Consider the following 27,729-nt stretch of genomic DNA (forward strand, 5'->3'; position numbering starts at 1 on the left):
AGTGCCTGCAATATTAATAAAAAAGTACAGCATTCTTCTGAATTGTCATACTTCTACATAGGTGCTAAAGTTCTGGAAGTACAGGCCAATTAAGACAAGAGTCACTTGTTATGTACTGAGTTGAATAGGATCCAAACTGCAGCAGTCTGATTGGTCCTAGAACAATAGGATCCAAAATGCAGCAGTCTGGTCCTAGAACAGGGGTCTGCAACCTTTAAGACAAAAAGAGCCACTTGGACCCGTTTCCGAAAAAACAACAACAACTGGGAGCCACAAAAACATTGCAACATTTAAAACAAATATAACACTGCATATATTGTTTCTTGCCTTAATGCTATATATACAGGATCGTGCAGTCAGCTGTCAATCTCAAGAAAAAAGGACAAATTAATAGCTAATTAAAATATTTAATTTACAACCAGGTAACCAGGTTAATGGGACTTTTGCTCCTGAACCTCAGTGCTCAGTGTCTGCACATCAGGGCTGTAAGACGTCACCTTCATTTTCACACAGGCTTGCAAGCTGTCATCTGTGAGGCGTGATCGGTGTTTGTTTTTAATATAGTTCATGTTGGAGAAGACCTGCTCACATACATATGTGGAAGAGACCACAAGGGCCATCGAGTCCAACCCCCTGCCAAGCAGGAAACACCATCAGAGCACTCCTGAGATATGGTTGTCAAGCCTCTGCTTAAAGACCTCCAAAGAAGGAGACTCCACCATACTCCTTGGCAGCAATTCACCAAACTTTCACCAAACTTTCCCCTGCTTAAGTTTAAAAAGGGGCTTCAAGCAACTAAAAAGGGGCTTCCGGCAACTAACTCCACATGGAATTCCACGCGACCGCGACTTGCTATGCCCAATAATCAATGCCACAAAATGCCATACAAAATTAACCAGGGCCCCAGTGAACCATAAATCATAATCAGTGCCTGATGTAAATAATAATTAATAATGAGGGCCCAATGTCATCCTCGTCATTATAAAAATAATCCCTCTCTTCGCACCGCCCAGCTTCCCAAGAAAAAAACCCCACTTCAAACGGTCACAAAGCACAAATTCCACACGACCGCAACTTGCTATGCCCAATAACCAATGCCCCAAAATGCCATAGAAAATTAATCAGGGCCCCAGTGTACCATAAATCATAATCAGTGCCTGATGTAAATAATATATAATAATGAGGCATTCGTCATTATAAAAATACCTTTTTTGACACTTTTTATTATTTCTTTGTTTGACCCCTCAGAATTACTCCTCCTCATAGAAATAAACTTTAAATTAACAAGTTTCCTTTTTTTGAGTGTGTGTTCTTCACTCCCCTTCAAAACAGTGACCAGTGTATATGCCCCCTTTCAATGCAGCCTGCTTACAAAGGCGGGACGACAAAGACCAGCAATAAGCTGCTGCATAACGTTAAGGAAAACAATTCACCAAACTTCCCCCTGCTTAAGTTTAAAAAGGGGCTTCAGGCAACTAACTCCCACGTGGAATTTCCTATAGTAAGATGGCGGCCGCCTCAGAAGACCACATGGGCAGATAAGATGGCTGCTGGGACGATCCGGTTACCCAGCAACAGCACAGCTGATTCCGACGCTTTTGAAAGCAGCCGGCAAAGCAAGTGTTGGAGCTCCGAAGCCACTGCGCATGTGACCAAATAGCGAGGACTTACTTTGCTAGAGACAAGCCTCCCAAGAAAAAACCCACCTCAAACAGTCACAAAGCACAAATCAGTAAACATAATAAACATTAAATTAACAAGTTACCTTGTTTTGAGTGTGTGTTCTTCACTCCCCTTCAAAACAGTGACCAGTTTTGAACAGTGGCTTCAGGCAACTAACTCCTCCGCCTCCTTCCCTCGCGCCCTCCCCTCGCCCCCGCCCCTCGCCTCCTTCCCTCGCGCCCTCCCCTCGCCCCCGCCCCTCATGCCCTCCCCTCGCCCCTCGCCTCCTTCCCTCGCGCTCGCCCCTCGCCTCCTTCCCACGCGCCCTCCCCTCGCCCCGTCCCCTCGCCCCCGCCTCCTTCCCTCGCGCCCTCCCCTCGCCCCGTCCCCTCGCCTCCTTCCCTCGCGCCCTCCCCTCGCCCCCGCCTCCTTCCCTCGCGCCCTCCCCTCGCCCCCGCCTCCTTCCCTCGCGCCCTCCCCTCGCCCCGTCCCCTCGCCTCCGCCCCGCGCCTCCGCCCCGGAGCCGCAGCAAAGGCTTTAAAGAGCCGCATGCGGCTCTGGAGCCGCAGGTTGCCGACCCCCGTCCTAGAACAATAGGATTCAGAATGCAGCAGTCTGATTGGTCCTAGAACAATGCAGCAGTATGATTGGTTGGCAGGAACCACCCAATCCTGCTCCAGATAGAAGTGAATCCACAACCTGATTGGCTTACAGTAGAATTCTGGAATTAGCCAATCATGTGCAGCCCATTGTGTAAATAATGTATATAAAGCAGATACTGTGAGGGGACTTTCATTCATTCCTCCTCACCACTATGAGCTGAATAAAGAGCATGAAATCACTTTGCGACTCTGAGTATATTTCACACTAATGGTAAAATAGCCATACCAGATCATCTTGATCTTCAATCCATAGAAGTTCAGCAGCCCTAAAACGACTGCACGAAGAATTGGCTTCTTCCCAGCGTTTTTCAGCATCAATATGGACAGAGAAATAGTAACAGTATCTGTTCCAGTAGCGCCATTTACCCATATCTGGACATCTCTGGCTGACTGTGCCTTTAAAAACAAATGCACAAAAAGCCACTTCATACTCATGCCAAAACAAATATGCAAAACATTTACCCTGTGCAAACAGAAACTTCCCAGTCTCAAGAAATTCACTCTCATGATATCAACAAAAAATATAGGGATGGCCTGTAGAAAAAGACAGAGAAACTACATTTTCCAGAGAACTGTGGATTTGGTAAAGATTAGCTCAAATTCAGATTGGGGTGGGGGGAATAGCTCCCCTTATTCCAATCCAAAGAGAATCCATGGGGTGCCAATCACTAGTTTCCACAACCATCATGATTCACTGGGGCAGAAATATGTATCTGATCTGTGAACAACACACTGCATAATATTTATTCTGCTTGGAGGCTTTTCCCAATTCATTGCAATGTAGAAGTCATATTCAGAGAATGGTTCTTGTTACAGAACTGGCTAAACTAGGCATTAAATTTGCGTGTAATCACCTCTGAAAGGATGAGCAGGCGCTCAAACAATGCTAGTGCAGCCACTCTTAAGGCATGGTCCTAGTCTCCATCATTCAAAGGGTGGTACTAAGAGCATGAACATCTGCTCTGTACTGAGCTAAGCAACTACAAGACAAAATATGCACCAGGGCACATGGGGAAACAGCAGTGTTCTGTTTCATTTCCATTAAAATGATCCTGAAAACAGAGAAGCATTTAGGGATATTTTGAAGACCCGCTTCAGCCACAGAACAAAGACAGCAATATTTCATATAAACTAAATTTATTTATTTTTGTTTGTTTTTTAAGCTTACTTTCTGAACACCTCTCTATAGAGGATGTGTCTCTGCAGAAGGCTTTCTCATCACAGAAACCAGTCAACATGTTACAAAGGGCATTATCTCTGCATGGTGGACATTCTTCCCCACATCCATACCCGTAACGTCCTGGTGAACAAGCTAGAGTGCAGAGAATTTCAATATTTTTAAAGTAACAAAGCAGGCTTGGACATCTATGTATGAGAAAAATATTCCAAGCTACAAATACACAGGCAAACATATAGGGAGGAATTCAACATAGTATTAAGGAGATAATTTTGTCAGCACAAGAATTTCTGCTTGCCTGATGGAATGAGTTCTCCTCTCCTCCTCCCATGTACTGTTCTAGGGATTATCCTGACCTCCCCATGAGCAAATTTTGGGGCCATGGTGGGGAGGATGGAGAAGCCACAGCATGCTATCGGAAGTTGCTGCGTGGGCTTTCACTAGGTGGACTGGTCAGCTGAATCCAGCCCTAATATTTTTTTACAGTAAGATTCAGTGTTTTACCACAGCAACATGCTTCACCATGGACAAACTACTGATTACCATCATATCTTGGATCTCAAACACCTTGGCTCCTGAACAAATCGCCTCCTGAACGATTGAAACCCAGAAGTGTTCTGGTTGTCGAACAATTTTTGGAAGCCAAATGTCCAGCGCTGCTTCCGATTGGATGCAGGATGCTCCTGCAGCCAATCAGAAGCTGTGCCTTGGTTTTTGAATGGTTCCAGGAGTCAAAACGGTTTTTGAATGGTTCCGGGAGTTCTGTTCAAGAACCAAGGTACAACTGTACTGCACAATCCTCTTGTCAACAGTAAAGGGAGTCAATAACCAGTGAGTGGGCATCACACCAAGCAGCCCAACTGAGACCTGTAAAGAGACCATGACCTATAGAAGGCTGTTCAGAAGATACTGCAGCCTTCAAGATGAAAAATTATGTTTCAGGAAGAAGTAAATAAGGACTACTAAAACTGTAAATAATTACAGCAGTGTTAAATTCTGAATCATCACTTCAGCTTATGGAATTATACCCATTCTGGATGCTTTGTCTCAGCCTGTGTGAAATAAATCACGGAGTGATGTACTAACAGGGTTGAGCAGAGAATGTATGAGTTGGACTATTCTAAAACATCATGGGATCTCCTCCTTTCTTATCTGTGCTGATTATTAAAACCTGGATGTGTTCCCAACACTTCCAGGTGCTTCAAACTCAAAAGCTAAGCAGCATTTTCTCATTCTCAGCTGAACATAGAACAGTAAGCAGAAAATCATATTACTACAGTGAGAGCAGCTGGAGTTGGCTCAGCATTGTTTTAAAGCAGCAATCAAATAGAAAACATAAAAAACCCTGAGTATTACTGTGACAGTTGCAAAGCAGGTAAATTGTATAAAAGTTCCAATAAACCCCTAGAATACAATAGGATGTATGACTGCCCTGAGAAAGCCACAGAATAGCAACAAAATATATGGGTCATTTGTGAGGAAAGTACTGTAGTTCCCCGCAACAGCATGGAAACACTGTGGGCAACACAACCCTAAAAGAGTAATATAAGCATATGGATATTTAGCACCTTTGATACAGAAGAAATACAAAGTGCAATAACTTACTTTATCATCCAAGTGCTAAGCAACAAGATAAATAGAAATTTACAAGAAGGAAAAATACAGAATTAAACATGTTAGGCAACGTAACAGTTAATGTTGTCAAATATCAAGATGTTGGCAAGGCTATGCTACGTCTGCCAGCTCCAGTTTCCACAGCTTACTATATCTCTTGGGCCTTTATTTAACCTCCCTTTCCAATTACATTCTACTACATTTGTCTTTTATTTTCTACTATGCTCCCTCTTCTTCAGTTTGTCTATCCTGGTCAATTCACTTTTCTCCATTTCTTCTATGCTGTACGTGCTCTCTCACTAGCGCTCTCTCTCTCTCTCTCTCTCACACACACACACACACAATGTATGTCAGTATTGTATCACCAAGTTATCATATTCCCCCCTCCCCCAATTTGGTTTGCTTCCTATGCTTCCTAGCTCAATATCTCTTAGACCAGTAGTTCTCAAACTGTGTGCCAAGTCCCATGGTATAATATGAGGGTACCCCTCAAAAGCATGTTAGCACTTTTTGAATGGCTCCTGGAATGCATTGGGATGGGTTGGAACCTGCAAGCTTCAAGATAAAAAACATGCTCTCAAGTTTATTATTTAGCAGGATACTGAGCCATCTCAATGTAACATGGGATACAACTAGCATGCCTCCAGATGATCTCAGTGTTTGGGCTGGGATATTAGGGTTCAGACACTCCTTATGGTAACCTGGACTCAAACTGTTCAGGGCTTTGGCTATTGACATACGGTAATATATGAACCCGGCCCAGTAGCATATAGGCAGCCAGTCCAGATGTTTTAGCAGAGGTGCCACATGCTGTTGGCTTTCTGACCCCATCTGCAGTCAAACTGACGCTTTCTTCACCTGCTGGAGGTTCCAAAGTAGGGCAGTACTACATACCGTGCATTACAGTAATCCAGACTTGAAGTTACCAATTCATGGACTACAGTGTCCAAGTTATCCCAATCCAAATACGAGCGTAGCTGGTATACTAGGTGAAACTGCTAGAGATATTTGGGCCTCTTGTACCTAGGTGTATCTAGGAGTACTACCAAGTTACAGACCTGCTCCTTTAGGAGTGCAACCCCATCCACAAATTTTGTTGGCTCCCACCCCCACAAGGAATCACTTTATAGGAAAAAATCCCTAAATTTGGTCAATTTTTAAGTTCTACTGGTTCTGATCCTTCACAATATTTCCAGGACATTTCAAACTCCTATTTGGAGCTATTATAGCTCGGAATTTTGAATCTTTACTCAGCATTCCAGTGCACCAAACAACTACAAAACCAGAAATGATTCTTACCGGTCTTCAAGTGAAATACATGATGCCTCACACCTGATACCATTTCCATTCCTGTGACAAGAAAATGTTTGTCTGGCCAGCTACTTATTCCAGTACAGTTCTCTCTTAATATACAAAAGAATCTTGCTTCCTCAAAGTTTTTGTACACAGCCAGGGGGTGAACAGCCAGCATTATTTTCCCAGGGTATTCAATGAAAATGTCAGGACCAACTTTTTTAAAAAAGAAGAGACAATTTAGTAACATGATTATAATTTAGTAGCAAGATTACTGACAGCATGAATATGAAAGAAAGCAAATTTAGGAATCTTAGTCACTACAATGAATCATACTTACTCTGGGCAAATTCAGATTCATAATCATAAAACAGAGCAAAAGGTTACGTGATCCTATGATGAGCATTTATATTGTATAACAATCAAATATTCCAATCAGTACCTATTTCTTTTTTACAAACATAGAAATGTTGCTCAGTGCATGGTAATGCCATAAGTCTGCCTCCTCTAACCATCGTAACACATCCATTTGCTGTGGCAGGAAAGTCCCATAACCTGATTAAAAATATAAAAAATAAGCTGGTAGAATTAACAATGCAGTTTATTTATACTCTCTGCCTTACAAAATTTTAAAAAACCCAACAACTGAATATCCCATACATTTCTGTACTCTATACAGCAGTATTCCTGAGAATGCAGAACCAATTTGTTTACTTCATAGAGCGACTTTATAATGTTGTATGTTGTCTAATTAAAAGCAAACCGGAAACATTTCTAGAATATGTAGAAAAAACTGAAATCTAAAAGCAGAATTCAAACAAAAAGCAGATGGCATAGAAATTAGGGACATCTCTGAGAGTCCATTTCCCAAATTAAAAGAGAATGGATGAAACAATAGCTCAACACTAAACATAGTAGTGTGGTGTCACAGGAAAGTGGGACCAACTGCCTTTATATTACTGAACAGAACAAAAATCCAGTTATATTGATAAACAGGCAGCCCCCAGTTTACGCATGTTCAATATGTGCACGACCAAGTCTATACAAATCATGCCAAATGTGGAAGTGACCTGGAAATGCCATAAAGACGTCACTGAAAGGGTGGAATAGAGGCAAGGGCAGAACGAGGTGTTTGCAGGCTTTTTCAATGGTTTTCTTTGGAATGCAAAATGTTAACGGAGGCGACCTGTAAATTGGGAGGGGAGATTTCCCTAAACCTAAGAAATTAATAAATGTCAGAATCTAGCTAATATTTGGATAAGGACTGGAAAATGCAACCTGCTGAACTGTGTCAGATGTGGAATCCCTGGGTTGGTGCCTGGTAACTAGGTGCAGAGCCATTAAAAACCAATACCAGGGCCATTAAGGATTTTGGCAATACAAATGAACTGTCCTCTCCACCACCCATCCTGGTTCTGAGGAGTGGACAGAGGCAGGACAATTAACAGGAGATGGGGAGGGGTGACTAGAAAAAGAGTAATTTCATAGGAGGCTTGGGTTTTGGGTGAGAGGTGTGCTGGGAAAGAGAACAAAGGTCAGACCCCAAGAACTGCTGGGCAGGCAGAACCAACTTGGCTGCTGCCTGGAAGAGGCTGCATTAAGAGACAAGGGGCCATGACTGACTGCTGCATTGGAACTAAGCTTGCTGAAGCTATGGGGGGGGGTGGGATGAGAGACACTCTTAGGGTAAAATGTTCTGCACCCCCTCCATTGTAGATTTCCAGGGGTAAATGTGTTAATAAACCAAATTTCTTAAAGACACTAGCCTCCACTGTCTTTCCAATGGAAACGCAATCCTGGGTAAGCTCCTGGAATCTCACACTGCACATGGAGATTATGGTGACATGTAACAATATTATTCCATTCAAACAAAACTGAAGGAAGGCAGTCACAAAAGAATGGGGGGGAAATGTATATCTTCCAGAGAATAACTCTCTCCGTCAGTCTGTAGGCCTTACCTTCCAAAATGCTTCTCATCACCAAAGCCTTCTTTAGCATCCTCTTCTGATGACAATTTGTGAGTTATAACTGAGCAAGAGTGTTATTAAAAACAATGCTCAATAGGTACTATGGAAGTAACTATGGAACTATGCTCTTTTCCTGCAACTGCTGAAATTGAATGCTTACCAGGAGTAGTGTAATGGATCAACAGCTTCTCGGCCGTCACTCCATTTCCATACACTTCCTTCCTGTAGCAAACCAATCCAACTCTGACTTTCCATCATAGTATTAAGCCACTTCTAGAAAAAGAAATCTCTTTTAAAAACAGCTTATCAAATTTAAGACCTGAACAAATATCTGGAATCTGTATTGGGATGGATGGAATTCAACAGGTACTGTTGGTTGATGACAGATGCAAGCTACAGAACCCTGCTAGACAAAGGATCCTTGGGATGGCTTATGCAAAGTCATTAAAAGACAAAGATGTTGATTGCCACCATTAGCACATCAAAGGAAGGGTCTCAGGACTGTGAAAGACAGGGTAGTCAAGGTGATAGGGAGGGAGCAGGTGGTGCTCACATGAAAAAAATATGCCTCTGAAAATGTTCTTGGGATAGGGAGGAGTTGCTTGGAGTAGGGATGTGCTGGGAAGAAGAAGGGGAACAAAAGCCAGAAATAATCTTGGCAGGGTGACTGAAGTAAGGGTGGGCTCCAGTGCTGCACTGCTGTGGGGAACACGCCCCTCTTGCAATGACTCCTTCCATCTAAATTCAGGTGTAAGTATGTGAATAAGAAGGACGCGGGTGGTGCTGTGGGTTAAATCACAGAGCCTAGGACTTGCCCATCAGAAGGTCGGACGGGGTGAGCTCCCGTTGCTCGGTCCCTGCTCCTGTCCACCTAGCAGTTCAAAAGCACGTCAAAGTGCAAATAAATAGGTACCGCTCCGGCGGGAAGGTAAACGGTGTTTCCGTGCGCTGCTCTGGTTCGCCAGAAGCGGCTTAGTCATGCCGGCCACATGACCCAGAAGCTGTACGCCGGCTCCCTCGGCCAATAAAGCGAGATGAGCACCGCAACCCCAGAGTCGGTCATGACTGGACCTAATGGTCAGAGGTCCCTTTACCTTTTATGTGAATAAGACATATTTCTTAAAGCTACAACAGCTTCCACTGCGTCTTGATTCTTAAAGGAGCACAGATTCTGGTTGGGCACCTAGAACTGTCCTGGAATCTTGCTACTGCTCGGCAGTCAGTAGAAGTGCTAAGCCTTTGTAACACTACTTAAAACACTGGTACAGGCGTTACAGCTCTTCAGCCATGTACTTCAGGCCTTGATGGTAAATAGATTGATACAAGCAATTTTCCTCCCACTATTCCCTAGATTGCTTTTTAGCACCAGCTAGTTTACTCAAGCTGGTCATCACAAACACTCTTTTCCAACAACACAAGAGACAACTCTACACATGGACATCACCAGATGGGCAGCATCGAAATCAGATTGATTATATTCTCTGCAGCCAAAGATGGAGAAGCTCAATACAGTCAGCAAAAACAAGACCTGGAGCTGACTGTGGCACAGATCATCACCTTCTTATCATCACAGCACCTATACACTGGGCTAGATATAGCAGGACTTTCAAGGTACAAATCTACTTTGTTTTTTTCTTGAGAGGGAGTACTATTAGTTTTCTTTAGTTCTTAGCCATCCAGCTAGCCTTTTCCCTCCCTCTGTTGTACCTTAGTGCATGTACCTAGCTTGGCTAGAGAACGGTCTAGGCTCTGCTCACCAGTCTCCCAAACGACCTGCCAGCCAGTCCCATTTCTGAGGCTTACATGCCTTCCACACCCTTCTGCCTTTTTGGCTTGAGCAATAGGGAGAGAAAACCATCTTCAATGGGTCAGATTTGGCTTATGAATTTCCAGCAGTCTATTACCTCTTCAGTCTAAATGATTACATATCTGATCAAATGTAAAAAGTTGCAGTGCATTAAACCTAAATTAGTCAGTTTTAAATGTACTTATGCCTGTTCTTTTCAATGATCTGATGTGTATGATTGGGTTTTTGCCTTTTTGAAATATTTCCAGCTGCTTTTCCTGAAAACAGGAAGAAAGGTAGCCTAAACTGAAACTAGCAATGTTTAAACCTTTTACAGTACAGTGGTACCTCGGGTTACATGTTTCAGGTTACACACGCTTCAGGTTACAGACTCCGCTAACCCAGACATATTACCTCAGTTTAAGAACTTTGCTTCAGGATGAGAATAGAAATCATGCTCCGGCGGCACGGCAGCAGCGGGAGGCCCCATTAGCTAAAGTGGTACTTCAGGTTAAGAACAGTTTCAGGTTAAGAACGGACCTCCAGAACGAATTAAGTACTTAACTGAGGTACCATTATATGTCTTTTTGTTGTCTCAAATTTATCCTTGCACTGAAGTACAATACCTTTTCCTTTTCATTGTCAATTTTGACAAGGTTGACATCCTTGTAGTATGAACACTGCATGCTTGCCTGTGCGTACTGCTGTTTCCTTTTCTTTTCAAAATAATAGCAGTGTCCATCATAAAACCACCATGGGGCATTCTGTGGACATTTTGGATTCCTGATGCCTGAAATGAAGAAAATTATAAGGAAACTAATGCTGATCTCTTATGTCAAGTGAGAACTGAACCTTTCTCTATAGTTGAGGATAATATCCATGATTGGATTTCTCCTCCAACTTGCTCCAAAAGACAGGTATGCCATCTGCAGTGGGCAGCCTGGCATCTTGCCTGCTCCAAAAAAGCAGCTTCAGGCACAGCTCTGCTTCTCTCCGTTATTATTCTTATTCTTATTCTTAAGTGGTGAGTGTGTGATCTTTCCACGGGAGCATTTGATTGGCTGGAAGTGCATGGTATTTCACACATAACTGGTGCAATTACTCCCTCTTCCAGTGAGGAGAGATTTTTGGTTATGTTCCATCTTCCCAGGATTTTTCCATTGTTTGTTTGTCCTCTTGCTTGTAAATGCACCCCTTCCTTGTGACAATGGTTCTGTTTGTTTTCTTCTTAGAACACAACCACTACCCAAGTTTTGCAAATGTCTAAACGTTGGTCTTCAGATTTGGTTTCACTAGCGGCTATTTTAGCTATTTCTAATATCAGAGAAAGAAGACAGGCTGACTCAACTGCCCTCCAGTAAGATTACAGCGAGTCTCTTCATCTAGCGGTTTTTTCGTCTTGCAAAGCAACCCTATTAGCGGCTTAGCGGCTTAGCGCTATTAGCGGTTTAGCGGCTATTAAAGGCTTAGCAGCTATTAAAGGCTTAGCGGATTAGCGGCTATTAGCGGCTTAGAAAAAGGGGGGGGGAGAGCGGAAGAAAATCGGAACACTCGCAAGACATTTTCGTCTTGCAAAGCAAGCCCATAGGGAAAATCGTCTTGCGAAGCAGCTCAAAAACGGAAAACCCATTCGTCTTGCAGGGCACCACTGTATTTATTCTTTTCCATACAGCCTTAGCTATATCACATGCTAAACTAAAGCATCATGGCCAACCCCGCAGTGCAGCAGCTTTTAGTACTCCAAGTGACAGGAACACATTCTGACAGATATTCAGCCAGTTAGACTACAGTCCTTTATGTATTTACCTGAAAGTAAACCTCACTCAAATCAGTATGCCTAAATTTTTATTAAACATGAATAGTTTACTAGGACAGGTCACAATCTTGCAGAAACTAGAGGTGTGCCAAACCATTCATTTTATTTTCATTAATATTTTCATCATGAAGCAAAAGCTCATGTATAATGCAGATATTCTGAAGCAAAAGTTGGTTGCAATGTTTGCCATTATACTATTTTCTGAGGTTTCACAACTGTACACCCTTTTCTTCATTCAAAAGCACTACCAGTTACACATATCAAATTTGCACTGAACGGAATCATGCTATTTTAACATGTTTTTTGCTTCACATTACCAACTGTATTTGCATCTGTTTGCATTTACTTTCTAATGCTTTTCTACTGAAGTTCATACTGTGGCTAGCCTTTTGTTTTGAGCTGCCTCCAGAGATATGTAGTTTTAGTCATTATGCCTTGTCTCTAAGCCTGTCTGAAAAACGTTTCCTTAAAAACAGCACCAACAAATCTCATAAGCATTTTGTAGCAACATCACCACATTGTATCTGCTTTTAAATAAGCATATTTTTGTATTTTCCATTTTTTCTGTCATGGAGACTAATGAGCGCATCTAGCAAATACTGTATACAAATTGCGTGTTTTTAGTTTTGAGAAATGGCACAAACAAGAAAACTTCTATTTTGGAAATAAGAAGGGTAGAGGGTATTGTGGGTAAAAAAAGTTCATGCAGATTGCACATGCTGGCGAACATATTCAAAACATCATGTTACAATGAAAAATCTAAGGATGGAATTTTTTAAAAACCCCAACTACTTTGTTATTTGAGCAAGTGGTCTCATATGCATTTCATCCTGCTGTGGTTTTACACTTGGTTGAATTCAGTGGAAATACCCTTAACCTCCCCTGTAAATTAATCTGTTATTTGCAAGGGTTCTACCAAGGCAACCAAAATTTTCCAAAGCAAGACAGCTCCACCCTTGCAAAATAAACATTCTAGATTTTCATTTGTGCTTATACAGTGGTACGTCTAGATGCGAACGGGATCCGTTCCAGAGCCCCGTTCGCATCTAGAAGCAAACGTAACTAGCGACGGCACATCTGCGCACGCGCGGGTCGCTTTTCGCCGCTTCTGTGCATGTGTGTGACGTATTTTGAGCGTCTGCGCATGCACAAGCGGCGAAACCCGGAAGTAATGCGCTCCGTTACTTCCGGGTTGCCGCAGAGCGCAACTCGAATGCACTCATCCCGAAGCACATTCAACCCGAGGTATGACTGTATATAGACAAAAAACCCCACACAAATCTGTTCAAAGTAATACTGTACCTAATTCACACAGTTCACCTTTGAACTGGCCAATACACTGCATCCTTTCTGGGCACTTGCCATTTACTGAATTACACCTGAATCCTCCATAGCATTTTTTACAATTGGATGCACAGTTATAACCATAGAAACGAAAGTTACACTCTGTGTAGAGAATCAGATAAACATTATTACACACTTAAAACAAAATCATACAAAACCTCAGAAGCAACCAAATGACGTCACCATCTAGCCAGCTTCTGCACAGAACCAGCTGATCTAAATGTTAATATGCAGAAGGGGTCGTGGGAAATAGGGGAGTTGAGGACCTTGAGGCATCTGACATTAATAAAGATGAAGGCTGATGTAACTGCTTATTTCATTTTTTAAAAAACCAAAGATCACTTAAGTTGAATTCCACCATTTCCAGTGAGAAAAGCATATCAAACCATTGTAGAGAGGGAAGGGGCAGTATGGAGAAAGCAGATAATCCTGGTTGACTTATAACACAGACACATAGATCTTAACCTAAAGGCTGTGCCTAAAGTAACTATGATTTGCCTGCCTGCACCATATACTTAATTCTCAGAGTTGTTTAAAAATCAACCCCTCTTTCCAGGAACTCTGGAGAATTGTAGCTCTGTGAGGGAAATAGGGGTCTCCTAACAGCTCTCAGCACCCTTAACAAATTACGGTTCTCAGGATGCCATTGGGGAAGATATGGCTGTTTTAAGTCATATGATACCCCTTTAAATGCATCATGCGGACAGGATCTCAGATTGCTGTGAAGCTAAACTAGGGAGGAGGGTGGAAGAGAGAAACAGAAGGTAGGAACAAGTTATGAGCATTCAAAATTCCTTTTTCGGTACCTAAAATAATGTAAATGAGTAAGTAAAGACTCCCAGCTAAGACCAAGAAATACAGTACATGAGTGAAAGGAAGTAAAGACTAAGTGAGCAGAGTCTAGAGGAACAGTCTCTAAAACAAAGAAAAACAGGATAATCATATATGGGAAAATTATTGCTTGTGTAAGTCTCCTCCGTTTAGGTTGCAGGACTTAAAATCTCTTGCTTGAAGCTTGGGGAGGGGGGAGTATTTTTTTAAAAAGGGGGGGAAATCCCTGTTGCAGGTAATGATACTGCACCCCACATAATACAGTTCTTTGAATTTTCATGTCATGTCTTTTGGAGAAATCTCTGCATAAGGTCACTGCAACTGTGATGAACTGGGTTCCAAGAGTTTTAAATTTCTAAACTCTCTCAAATGTGTGTATTTCTTGATTTTATTTAAGAAATGTGTTTTCTGGTCTTATGTCAAGAAAGACACACTTATGGTCAGGCTTTAAAAGTCCATGTATGACAGTCCACATGTGAACTGGAGACTTTTTCTACATCACCACTATCCATTTTAGTCAGAAAACCCCTAAAATGGGTAGTTAATATCGTAGAGAGATGCAGCAAGAAAGGAGAACCTGAGAACTTTTCCCGGGCTTCCATATACGGTATGTGCATGAAAGCACTTTCTGCATGGGGTTTTCTAGATCCTGACCTATGAGTTTTGAATGTAAGCAAGATATGGCTTTGGCTAAGACATGAAATCTAAATCTGGGGAATGAAATAGAATTACATTTTACAACTCAGATTTAAAATGGGAGCTATTTAGATTACAGTAAGAACAAATACACAAGCTTTTCAAACTAAATCAAAACTTGCATAGTGAAGAAAAATGAAAGATCCATATAAGACCCACAATACTTTGCAAATATTTTTAGAGTACTAGTGCATTTTAAAAGCTGTTTACTAGTTTTTATTTCAGGCGCACAAACATACCACGTCTTATGTATGCAGTTGCACTTTCATCATAAGTAACAATTATATCAACACCTCTTGTTCTTCTGTAGTATCGGTAATCTTTCACTATTCCTGTGCAGCTGGCATCATTTAAGCAGTCTAATGCAGCGGTGGAAAAGGAGGTATAAAAGTGAGGTTCTAATGGTCCTGACAGAAAGTGATCAGTATAGACATCAAAAAGATTTTCCACTGAGGTAAAAAGAAAAAAGAGGGAGGGAGCAGGAATTGTTTTTACTATCCATTCTAATAGAAATATGCTTAGAATAATTATCAAAAAAAGTTTACAAGACATTCTTTTTATCCAGTTATGTTGTTTCACCTTAGAGTTCTTCTGTGGGTTACTTTTCTTTTACAGACCTTGATAGTCAAATGTTTGGCAGTGCAACACCCTCAGCGCCCCCCCCCCCCCGGTGCTCAGAACATATACACACCAGAGATACTCTAAACGGAACTCCATGTCCTAGCAGAAGGGGCAAGGGTAAAACGTAAATCTCTAGCTTAGGTGTTTTCATAGCAATGTGTTGGACTCACCCACTGTTCCACAATATAGATTAGGACTTCTTACTCATTTAGCTTAAGAGTGTGAATGTGCTAGATATAATTGCTGTACCTACATGACATAAAGATTGATAGACAGATATTACTTCACATTAGTTACTCCTTTAGTTAATGTATATTTTATTTCACTGAATGAACCATTCTTTTGGGGTAGTCTGGTGAGAGAGTATGTTCTTGGTTAACAGATTAATTGCCAAGTACATCAGGGTCCAGAAAGGTCTTTTTCCATGAGTGGATGTGCCACTGCCTCTTTCTTTTAAAAGCAAGCAGTGCCACTTCACAAATCTCTTTGATACACATAACATCCTTATCACACATACATAAAAAAATCACCCAACTGATTCATTCATTCATTTACTCTCTCCAATACACTTTTACCCCAAACCCCAGCAATTGAGGATGGGAAAATTACATCTTTTTTCAAGTCTAATTGCCATAGACAGGTGATCTTCATGGAACTGGATTAAGTCCCAGCTGCAACTTCCAACCCGAGACTGTTTTCAAGTTTAATTACCCCCACCCAGGCAAATATCCAAGACAGCATCCCCTCCTGCAACCACAATACAAAGCTAGACCTACTGGAAGAGCCTTTTTGATTTCCCTGTATCAATATTGTGTGCCAAAATTTGAGGTTTTGCAAAAGAGGGCATGCTGCCCATGGTCAAGGATCCAAACACTGCAGTGATTTGTCAAAGATGACTTTGTAGAAAGCATAGTCCATTCAACATCACTCTGAAAAAGAACAGCCTGTTTCCTTCCTTTTTATTCTGTACTATAGTCCTGTACAAGTTTTGGCAAAGGAGTGTACATTCTGCACTTCCTAGGGCCAGCATGTGTACCCAATACTGTATGGCTCATCAATCTCATCTATACTAATTCTGCAAATACAGCAGATCTTGTCCAGTAATGTTTCTGTTAGAAATTGTAGAAATACATTTTTTCACTAACTTGAGTTCTCCATTAACTCATGTGTTTCCAAATTGCAATATGTGGAATGTGTAAAGAGTGAGACACTGGTAATTCTCCTAAACATTCCATAACAATGTATTTGAAAGAGGAGGGTATCATTGAGCAGAATGTCCAGCAGCAATGTTCATCCCAGGATGGGCCACCTCAGTGCCCTCTGGCAAGTGTAGATCATCTGTTGGAGCATATGCCTTCCAAAGGATGTTTCCTCAGTGATACAAGTGTCAGAGCTGTATAAGTCTTTCCAAAATACTTTTTGGAAGTCCTCCAAATGTCTAATGTGTGCCACTCCTTTTCTTTGTGGGACATACGGCAAGGAAAGGAAGGAAGGAAAACATCAGATTTTGTGCCTGGCGGAAGGCACAGTTGACCTTAGGAATAAACGTTTGCAGAACTTTCATGTTTAAGAACCAAGAGAACCAGAGTTCTGAGACCCTTCTTGCTGAACTCCAAGAACAGCACCTTCCAGAATGGCATTTTAAAGTGTATCATATATATGGAGCCTCAAAGCTGATCAGCGCTTGCAAATCTTGTGAAGGTGCCACACCAGAAATTAGTGTGATATTAGAGAAGTGAGTCTCCCCTTAATATGCACTTCAAACTGGAAAGGCAGGACTGCTCCATCCTTCCTCAAAACTGTGGACATTGCTTCTGCCTGTCTCAAAACTATGTAGCCTGAGCTAGGACTACCAAGGTCAGCCAAGGTTGCAGATGCACCCATCTATCTTCACAATCTTCCATCTCCCAATGAGGTGTGGGGAGCCTTTGGCCCTCCAAATGTTGCTGAACTACAACGCTCATCAGTCCTAGCAAGCATGGCTAATGGCCAGAGATAATGGCAGCTATGGTTCAGCAACATCTGGAGAGCCAAAGGTTCCCCAGGCCTGCCCCAGATGGTCGTGTACAAGTTCGACTACACCTCACTCTTCACTCATTGAAGATTAGATCTTTTAAAACAGTACACACTCTGGCTGAGAGTTGTCCAGCACTACTCTGGCATTCTGAATTCCCTTGGGAGGCCTTTTGGCATCTCAGGCATGGAAGCTATCTGGGGCAAATGATAAGGGAAGCTCCTTAGGACCATCTAGATGGCCTGTGCAGTTGGCTTGTAGACCCCTATCACACCTGATATTCATTTGTGTATCACATGATTCACAGCTTGCTTCATCCTGCATGATAAAGGATACCTATGCAACCTTGTGCCTCACCATGAACGGAGAAAAGAAATCTGATTAACCTAGAGAGCTCACCTTGATATAATTAAAATCAAAATTCTAAGCAAGTATTTAGGGAAGTTTTTAATGTCTGATGTTTTATTGTGCTTTTAATATTCTGTTGGGAAACCCAGCCAGATGGGCAGGGTATAAATAATAAATTTATTAATTTATTATTATTAATTATTACAGATGTTTTCTTCTTCATCGCCTTCAGAACTCTACTGTGCAGTTTACCTTCAATTCTCTTGCAAATAAATTTGTGTTTTTCCTCACAATTTAGTCTCAGAGCAGTTTGGTCTACTGAATTAAGACCCATACATCTTCCAGCTGGGCTCCCTTTTAGTTCCAACCTGTAAGAAAAAGACAAGACTGATTAACTGGTATAGACACAGATATGCACATTTCTGTTACATCTTATAAAAAACTTTTCAGCCACCTTACAGATCACAACAACAATAAACCAGGAGCAGCCAGTGAGGAGGGGTGGCACCATGCTCCTGGCCTCCAACAGAGTTGCTGCAGCTTACTGGGAAGGAGAGGGGCATTCTGCAGAGCGCATTGTCTCCTCAGCCACAGCACCAACCTTCTTTGTCACCTTGCCCGTCTCCCTCCTTGTAAGCGGCAGTGACTTCACAACCAGGTGCATGATGTCACTCCTCCTCACCGGCTGCTCCTAGAAGGAAACATTAAAAATAAACCCAGTCCGACATGCCATCTGGACTGGACTACTGTAACACACTCTTTATGGGGAAGCAGTTAAAAACCATCCAAGAACTTCTACCAGTGTAAAACACCATCACTAAAACTTTGATTGGGGCAAGTACTGTACAAGACGTTCAGTTTCCAAGTGAAATTCAAGGTGTCGGCTATTACTTCTAAAGCCTTAAACAGCTTGGGACAAAGCTTCTTGCAGTTTGTCTCCAACCAAGTAGAGCTGTCCATCCTTTAAGATGTGTGGCACAGCCCTCCCACATGTGCCAACACCTTCTAGGCCTGGCTTTCTCTATGGCAGGCACATTCCATATGTGAAATTCCTTGTTCCAAGAGATTACCTTCCTATTTGTGTTTCACCAGCATTTCAAGACATTTCTTTTTAAACAAGACTTTGATTCTGTTGTTGCTTAATTTATATGCCATTTTCATTTTGAGAATTTAATGCATTTATTATTAGCTCTGGATTTCTGTGCTCTTTCTGCCTTTGCTTCTTTTGTTCTTTGAGGTAATTATTTTAGTTATTATTTTTGCTTTCATTGTTCTGTTACAGTGCGTTGGAGTTGTTTATAGTTTGCCTCTGCAGACAATTAGGAATACAGACTTCCACAATGGTAAATTGATGCCTGTTTTTAACATTTTTATGGTTTTATGCTTCTATTGTTGTAAGCTACTTTGATTTTTTTTATATGATATAGCGGTACACAAATACCTTTATAAATAAATAAATAAATAACAAAACTGAGAAAAATAGTTTTACTCAAGATGAAAATAGTAATATTGAAATGCAAATTAGAAACGATGAAACTAAAATTGACAGAAACATTTATGTGTACCAGTATACACTTATGTACCAGTGTAATGCTTTAGCAGCTGATTTCATATTTGACCAAATCCATATGGATTTTTGCTTCCTGCTATTCAGCCCAGTCCACAAAATGTCACGAGGGTTTACAGAGGACAACCAGTCCTGCCAAAATACAAGAGACAGTAAAACAATTTGGGAAGCAACAATATTTGATGGTTATATTAGCCTTCTGCTAAATTTTACAAGGTCAGAGTAGAGCTAACAGTACTTTAAACCACATAAAAGGAATGCCCCCAAGCCCTGGGGTACAGGCCTTGGCAAAGGCTCCTGTAAGCTCCAGCTGGAAGAGATGGCTTTCTACCTCTTCTGAGATAACACAGATAGGATCCTTAGCCCCAAGCTGGCAGAATTTTAACAAGCTGGCAGCAACTGAATGACAAGACAGGCTCCAATGCCTGGAGTTTGTGTTTGGCTCTGGCTCATAGCAAAAATGGGATTTCCATTTTCCCAACTTCCCAAACTAGGACATTTTGTTTTTGAATTCTCTCAGTTTTAATATTTGCATTACTATCAATTTCTAGCACAAGAGGGCAGCATCCACAAGTCAAATGCTGGGTACAAACACATTCTTCCCAGTGACTCAACATACTTTAAACTTTATACAGTTCTTCTTAAATAGAAAGCTCAGTTCAAATCACACAGTTTTTTATCGTAATTTTTTTCTGTTTTTGATAGACAACTCCAATCCAGGTTCAATTTGTAACTAACTGGGTTTAGCAAACTAAGCTGTTTCCACACACACCAAGCTACAAATAGCGGCTCAGTTTATTCCAAACAAAATTAAGCCCAGTCATGTTCATAACTCACAAAGCACCTTCTAGAGATATACAATACTTGTGAAATAAATACCTTACCTCTTGTATGAACATGCTTTCATGTAATAAACAAGCAATCAGAGCCAGATATTGCAAGAATTTGTCTATTAAATTTCTGAATAAAATACCTTATGATTTAAAATGAGACCTCTTGAAGACCTACCTGTTTAAGACTCAAAAACATAGTGGGACTCAGAAGCAAGTCCTACTGAACTGAATGGGTCTTACTCCCAGGGAAATTTGCAGCCTTACTCTCTCTTGGAGAAGAGAGACACATTGTAGGGAACTCTCTGGCCTGTGTTGTTGGTGCTGATAAGCAGATACCCCTGACATTATAAAAGCAAAGAGAAATGCGGACCAGAGTGGAGAAAAATAGTGTCAAAGACAGCCACAGCACTTCTGAAAAGAGAACTAGTTGGAAGAATGAGCCAGAAGGAACACTGGCGTAAATCAGACCTGGCCCACAAAGTTAGGGATATTTGATTTAGTCAGGGAAACCTAATTAGCAAAGACCTTCACTTTAAAGTGAATGTGGTATAGGGAAAGAGACTCACAGCACCATGGGACTCGAGCCAGACTGGGGCTGTGTCTTTTGATGCTGCTGCCACAGCACAACCATCACACTCATAACTGTTTTTAAAACACAGTAGGTTGTGGTAATGACAGGTGCAAATATCAGAAAGCCAAACCAATGCCAAAACAACGTTGATATTCTGTTTAAAATTTACAAACCCTGCTTTTAACTGAAAATATTTCAAAATAGTAACACACAAACATATATTACATATGCATACACACACACACACACACACACACACACACACACACATATATATATACATATACATACAGCCATATAAAATCTACCACTAGATCTCCATTATTTGTGTTTTGCCATAGGGATGTGTAAATACCATTTCACTTCTGCTTCCAATCCATACGAGGTCTGTACTTCTGAATCTTCTGCACTGTTTCCGAGAATCTGCCCAGCTGATGCTGACATTGCTGAAGTAATAGCAGCCATTTCCCCAATATTTCCAACCAGAAAATCGTGGACACCATGCACTGCTCATAGCTAATCAAAACACAAATAAACAACAGATAACATTCCAGTCTGTATGCTGTAATAAGATTTGTCACATGCAAGGACCACAATGCAGGGGCTTTATTTCACTTGGGTCAAAGACCCAGTTTGGCAGCCCCCCACGTGCATTTGCCTACACACACAGAAAGGCTGAGAGCCTCAATGGCGACACAAAAAAAGGGCTAGCCTCCTCCATAGCTACAGCTCTAAACAATGCATGCCTATAATATGGGTTTTGCTGTTATGCAAAAGCAAATAGTTCACCCAGGTTCCACTCAAATTTCTCCCCAGATTTCTGTTTGAAATTGCCAGATTGTACAGATTGGGAATGGTTTAAGTATTTCAATCTGTGTGAAGCTATCTTAGGAAATAATGCACCAAAGTAGAGGATACATATATATGTTCAACGATGTCACATGAATACAGATTAAAAACCCAGCAATGGAAATGCAGCGAGTGCACAGTAAACAGGAGTATGAACATAGCCACTAACTCTCCTTCAATTGCTGACAAGCACAGGGCTTGGAAGATGGGTGAGGGTTTTTCTCCATTTCATAGAACTTTGTATTAGAAAAAAGTGCAATAATCTCTCCTGATTTTTCTCATTTTATCCAAGCATCCATGTGACTGTCTCTCTTTCACAACCTCTGCTGAAGGGCTTGAGGAAGCGTTTTCTCTCACTTGAGGTGAAGTTTGAATCTGGGAGGAAACAGTAGGTGAAACTTCCAGTTTTGGCCTTCTCTGAGTGACAGTGCACATAAGAGAAATCCCAGTCTCTCTATGAAGCATTCTGTACATGCTAAAGAACTTAGGCAGGGTAAGAAGCGATTATTAGAAAAAACAACAACACCAAGAGGATGCTTAATGAGACAGGTCAACAGTTGTGGCCCTCTGTCCTGTGTAATCACACACTGCAGTAACCCGTAAAATGGAAGACACAAGGTGAAAACTGCAGCAAACTGCACATGCACCAATTCCAAAATTAATTTTAGAAATTCTACAAATTAAGTCATAAGGAAGAAGAACATGGCCACCAAAAACAACAACTCACAACCCACAGATGGAACTGGAGGCATCCATTCCCACCACACTCAATTCTGAACATGGGGCTTAAACAAGGCAGCTTAGTAAGAGCATACAGGTCACATAAACTGACAGAATGCATCTACACATAGCACAAGAGGCACGTCATTGTGGATAAACTTGTCAGGATCTACATGTTCATAAACCACCAGAATGCCTATATTACGCAAATCCAATTGAAAACACACATAAGTGTAATAGGCCATATAGTGGTGGCTCAAAGATAAAGGTATGTCACCCACAATTTATGTGCTTGCTGCAGAAAACATTTGTGTACCCATGGCAACCGTGTGTGCATATAAGTATGCAGCCACTCTCAAACACTGAAGAATAGGTGATGGAATAAACTTATTGGCAATTAATCATGTGCAACACTGTAGATATCAAAATGTGAAAACACCAGCTCAATCACATAGCTAAAATGTTACAGAGACAGAAAAGCTGGTATGTCTGGGTGTTGCTACAAGGTTTCCCAAGCTAAGGTATGTCATGTGCAATGAAGAGTTAGGAATAACACTATTATATTTATTGGTGCTTCTTGAAAGTTTTTTTTTTAGTTTACATTTAGTTTTGTACGGTAGAAAGAGTTCTTCTCTGCTCCCAATTCATCCCCTACTAGCTTTGTTCAAGTACCTCGATCACAAATAGTAGGCGAGTCCTGAGCTCTACAAGAATGAAAATTATCACAAACTCCAGTGTATGGATTGCATAGTTCATCACCATAACATCCGCTGCAAACAGAGGAACAGTTCTTTCCAAAGTAACCCAAGGAGCAATCTATGAAAAATAATAAAAAGGACATAACAATAATCATATTTGCCTTCCACAGTTCTCTGTTTCTTCTCCTGGTCATCTAATACTTAGGTTTTATTTATTTCATTTCAGAAATTATAAACCATTATACAGAGAATACCCAAGTAGTGTACAGAATATCCATTCCTCTTTCCCTTTTATGCCAAGCTCTCTCAAACTCTTTCTTCACACTATCAAAATACTTTCCACAAAGATTCTGCTCTTGAAATGAGAATAAAACATGCAAGCTATCAAAATGAATGTTTGCTCAAAATGCAGCATTTTAATTTTATATTTCTTTCAGCTGAAACTTAAAGCCTTTTTCATTTAAGGCAAAGAACTCACATTCTGATTACATCTCAGAATGCTCAGTCCCTAGTTCTATAAATTGTATCAGTCAGTTTTTCTGTTATCACATAATGCATAATACAATACTGTGAGCTGCAATCTACAGAATGTTTGGCCAACCTGATTTGACATATGCTGCAGACCAGCGCTCTTCACTTTTTAGCAATACAGTTCCTCTAGCAATCGCATAGGCATTTTTCCAGATAGTGATCCCTGTACATTGTTCTCTAAGCTCCAAGCATGCTGCCTTTGCAGAAATCAAATCTGCATGTACTTGAGATACAGAGCCTGGTGGTGATAGAAGCACCTTTCCTTTGTGTTCCTGGTACCGGTCAACAGCTGCAATAGGAAATAGAAGCCACACAGTAATGCAACCAGTTTAAATTAGTTGCACAAAATTGCCAGACTCACACTGGAATCAATTCCCAATATATATTAAAAGTGTGCAAATGCCAGTTAGGATTTGGCACACATCTTTACTTCAAGCATCATGTAACACTGTAGGCTTTTATCATTACTACGAAGTAAAAGCAGCAAGAATGGGTGGAACAGTTATTCAACTTTACATATCACAAGAATTATCAACTCCCACAGGGTCAACAATGGCAAGATGTTTGGCTAAATGGTCTATAGCTGAGCCCTGTTGAGATTTAACATGTTGTCCTATATGGAAGATTGATCTTATTTTTAGTCAATTGATTGCAATGCTCCCTGTGAGGTGGTATTAAGTATGCTGGGTTAACTGCCCACAGGGTGAGAGTTTGTTGGTGGAGAAGGGCTTAAATGAAAGATGGGGTGAGGGTGTTTGCATTGCTCGAGGTGAGAGAAGGGATGGAAATTATTGGGGTTGAGCTTTTCACCTGCTGTCGTGTACATATGCACTAAGTTGTTAAATGGAATTGAGTGGATGGAGTGAAGTTGTGCATGCATGAAAAGTATGATTCTTGAGTGACTCAATATAACAGTTGGTTCCTCAATTCCAGATTTGTATTTTTTATATATGAAGACACCTAGTTTTGTAATATTTATGATTTGTTTTTGTTTTTCCTTATGTATACTGTGTGGATATATTTACTCCTTAATTCTCTTATTTAAAATGTATCAGATATTAATAGCAGTTGGATTGAATGTGGAATCTGTATGTAACATATTTTGAGCCAGATTGAACTAAGTGGTCTGGTCCTGCTAGTGGAATCCCATGTGAAGACTTCTGATAGCACACCACACTCTCTTCCCCACACATGCCTCAGCTGGCTCTAGGAGGGTCAGGGAAACACGCAGAACAATTAGTAGAGCAGGGATGGGAGAGATTGTTCCATCAGGCATACAGGAAATGCTTGAACTGACAGAATGTTTGGAAAGCAACAATGTTGAATTCCTCCCTTTGATTTCTGTTAAGATGTAAACCGCTTAGAGATTTTCTGAAATATTAGGTGATATACCAGTTCAATAAATGAAAAAGCAACCAAACATTAGATTTCTCTGAATATACAGGCAATAAAATCTGCATTTGGATTATTTCATCATATACCATGCCAGTGGGATAGGAAAAAGCTAACCATTTGAGTATCTGTCTGGAAATCACAGATAAATTGGAAAAATTTAAGGAATTAAAAACCTGTAAAAACCATACTCACCTGTATTTCGCTTGCAGATCCAATGGGCCTTTTCATTGCAATGCAAAGCAACCAAGCGACGTTTGGAAACTTTCACACAATGCACAGTATTTGGCTGGGCTGGGGACGATAGCTGAAGCCTTTCCAATTAGATTTTAGTACAACAAAAGAGAAAAATTACATGATGTAACAGTGAAAACATGACTGCAAAAATATGCTCTTTCAAAATACTGATGTCAGAGATCACACTGATATTGTAATGTCTTCTGTCTCCAGTGTATTGCCCTTCCTCCTGGTAATTAAGGGCTTTTCCAGATGTATGCCCTCTGAGCTCCTGGTTAAGTGGCATGCCCCAAGAGAATCACTGGGCCCTCCAAGACAGAAAGAATTACAAAAGGGTTCTCTCTGGGAACTTAAGACTGTGCATGAAAACAGTTGTATTCATGGCTCTAACTATGGCATGCCTGCTGGTTTCTTGGTCCCCTCTAACAATGGCCTACACCACGGTCCTATTAATATTCTATGGAAATGTAAACATAAGAAAAGTTTTGTGAATGCCAATGCTAATAGGCCTTGTTGCCACATTAAAAGGGGGGGAGAGACTGTTGATGAAACATTCTGGCTTACCATAGTCCTATGTTCCTCAGCATCTTTTTACTGTTTTTTCATTATTATTATTCTCTATTTGTTTATCTATATTTGTTTACCCCATGATATCAATAACACAAAATCCCAATACACAGGATGAATGGAATACATGTGGTGAAAGAAAGAAAAAATACACTTGCATAGTTACAAACACCCCTGATACAATCATATCAGAGGAAAACAAATCATACTTCAATTGTGTTTTTTAATTCTTACCAAGGAAGCCTCATATTTGCTGGTGTACCTTCTGACCATGAAAAAGTGTTAATATTTTCCAAGTTATTTAATCCAGTCCAAAAATCATCCAAAGGTAAAGCTAAGATCCAGTTCTGTGGAAAAACAATGGCAAAGTTTAAGATATTTTGACATACAAACCATATCGGCAAAAATATATTCACCTGGACCTCACATCTCTTTTATTTATTTTATAATTTATGTTTTCCAATACTTTTTATGATCCTACCTTCCAAGCCTTCCTAGATATTACATCCCTTAAATAATGTTGTTTCTACTTGTACAGTACACTAAGAATTAGTTCAAAGATACTAATGTTCCCGACATTCATAAGAAAACATTTGTTGGCTCAAAGAAGTTAAATGATTTGTGATGTCACATGGGAGTACAGAGAAAAAGATCAAGAAGTTCTTATTGCTCATCTGTTTGTAAGTGAGAACAAATCTGGTGTGAACAACTAGTAATTATCGGCTACTCTTGAGTTACAGTAAAATCATTTCCGATTTTATCAGGTTTCATTGATGTAACTCAAAAACAGCATCATCTGCTCATCTGTTGCATAATTCATAACTAAGACTGTAATATAAACTGCAATACTGTCAAATGTCTTGTTACCTAGGATTTGCTGGTTTCTCTGTAACCTAATAATCTGGTTGGCCACTTAGAGAACAAGATGCTGGACTAGGTGAGCCTGTTCCAGTAGAGAAGCTCACCTGGTACCTATCTTAATGTCATTGAGGTGCTTGGTGAACACACTTTTGCAGGCCTTTTATTCTGTTCCTGTTTTACATTTGCTTCATCTGATTCATCATTGTAATGCTGCTTGTGTATATTTTATTGGTTGTATCCAATGGTGCTACTCTGTTCCAACACAACTCTGACATATTCTAGAGGTGTCTATAAACAGAAGGTGGGTAGGAAAGTTTTGCTAACTGGATTTTTATGTACTTATTGTTGTAACCCTGCTCTGATTGTTGGTCTCGCAAGATACAATTTTTAATTAATGAATGTGATTTTGTGGACTATACTATGTAAATGCAATATCTGTTTGGGCAGAAAGTGTCCTCAATGTATAGATACAAAAAGTAAATATACATGCAACTTACCATTTCCTGACTACTAGTAAATGATACTAATTCTGTAAAGCTGTATCTCTTGCAAAATTTTAGCGCTTCTGTCCAAGTCCCCGTAATATTTGCCTCTAGGCAATAACAATTTCCATTCCAGTAGCGCCAGCAGGGTGCTTGAGGACAATTCAGTCTGAATCTAGCTTTAGACGGGAAAAAGTAATTTAATTATTATATTCTAACGTAAATTGAAGACGGTTTATAATTTATTGCTGCCCTTATTCCTCTTGAAACTTCTACCTCCATCTAGATTCTTCAGTCACCAAGCCAGAATAGAGAACACTGTACATTCTGCAACTATTGCATCCTGACTCTGACTTCACACCCACCTTGATAAAACAGATTACAGTGGTGCCCCGCAAGATGAATGCCTCGCAAGACGGAAAACCCGCTAGACAAAAGGGTTTTCCGTTTTTGAGCTGCTTCGCAAGACGATTTTCCCTATGGGCTTGCTTTGCAAGACGAAAACGTCTTGCGAGTGTTCCGATTTTCCCCCGCTTCCCCCCCATTTTTCTAAGCCGCTAAGCCGCTAATAGCCTTTTAGCCGCTAATCC

General features: G+C 40.7%; 1 protein-coding gene across 9 annotated transcripts in view; it reads right to left on the reverse strand.

The window, feature by feature from the left end:
- The window catches only part of LOC310699640 (uncharacterized protein), a 77,770-nt gene that overhangs the window by 45,456 nt on the left and 4,585 nt on the right, over positions 1–27,729 (reverse strand). For 4 of the 9 annotated variants that reach the window (XR_014522188.1, XM_083487768.1, XM_083487764.1 and 1 more), the window contains exons 2-17: positions 27,155–27,318; positions 26,031–26,143; positions 25,188–25,306; positions 23,671–23,889; positions 23,044–23,187; positions 21,158–21,318; positions 19,415–19,530; positions 18,084–18,199; positions 15,088–15,297; positions 13,280–13,423; positions 10,788–10,951; positions 8,536–8,648; positions 6,851–6,963; positions 6,415–6,624; positions 3,493–3,636; positions 2,551–2,720 (exon numbers count right to left, since the gene is read on the reverse strand). Coding sequence is in view for 8 of the 9 variants with exons in the window: in XM_083487768.1 (XP_083343894.1) it covers positions 2,551–2,720; positions 3,493–3,636; positions 6,415–6,624; positions 6,851–6,963; positions 8,536–8,648; positions 10,788–10,951; positions 13,280–13,423; positions 15,088–15,297; positions 18,084–18,199; positions 19,415–19,530; positions 21,158–21,318; positions 23,044–23,187; positions 23,671–23,889; positions 25,188–25,306; positions 26,031–26,143; positions 27,155–27,318 (2,420 nt within the window). In the remaining variant the exon portion in view is untranslated. Of the gene's footprint in view, positions 1–2,550; positions 2,721–3,492; positions 3,637–6,414; positions 6,625–6,850; positions 6,964–8,535; positions 8,649–10,787; positions 10,952–13,279; positions 13,424–15,087; positions 15,298–18,083; positions 18,200–18,285; positions 18,307–19,414; positions 19,531–21,157; positions 21,319–23,043; positions 23,188–23,670; positions 23,890–25,187; positions 25,307–26,030; positions 26,144–27,154; positions 27,319–27,729 lie in introns of those variants that run through there. The other 5 variants (XM_083487766.1, XM_083487765.1, XM_083487769.1 and 2 more) reach the window with 5 other exon arrangements.

The sequence above is a fragment of the Podarcis liolepis genome (genome assembly GCF_965112155.1).
Source record: "Podarcis liolepis genome assembly, chromosome: 2".
Classification (NCBI taxonomy): Eukaryota; Metazoa; Chordata; class Lepidosauria; order Squamata; family Lacertidae; genus Podarcis; species Podarcis liolepis.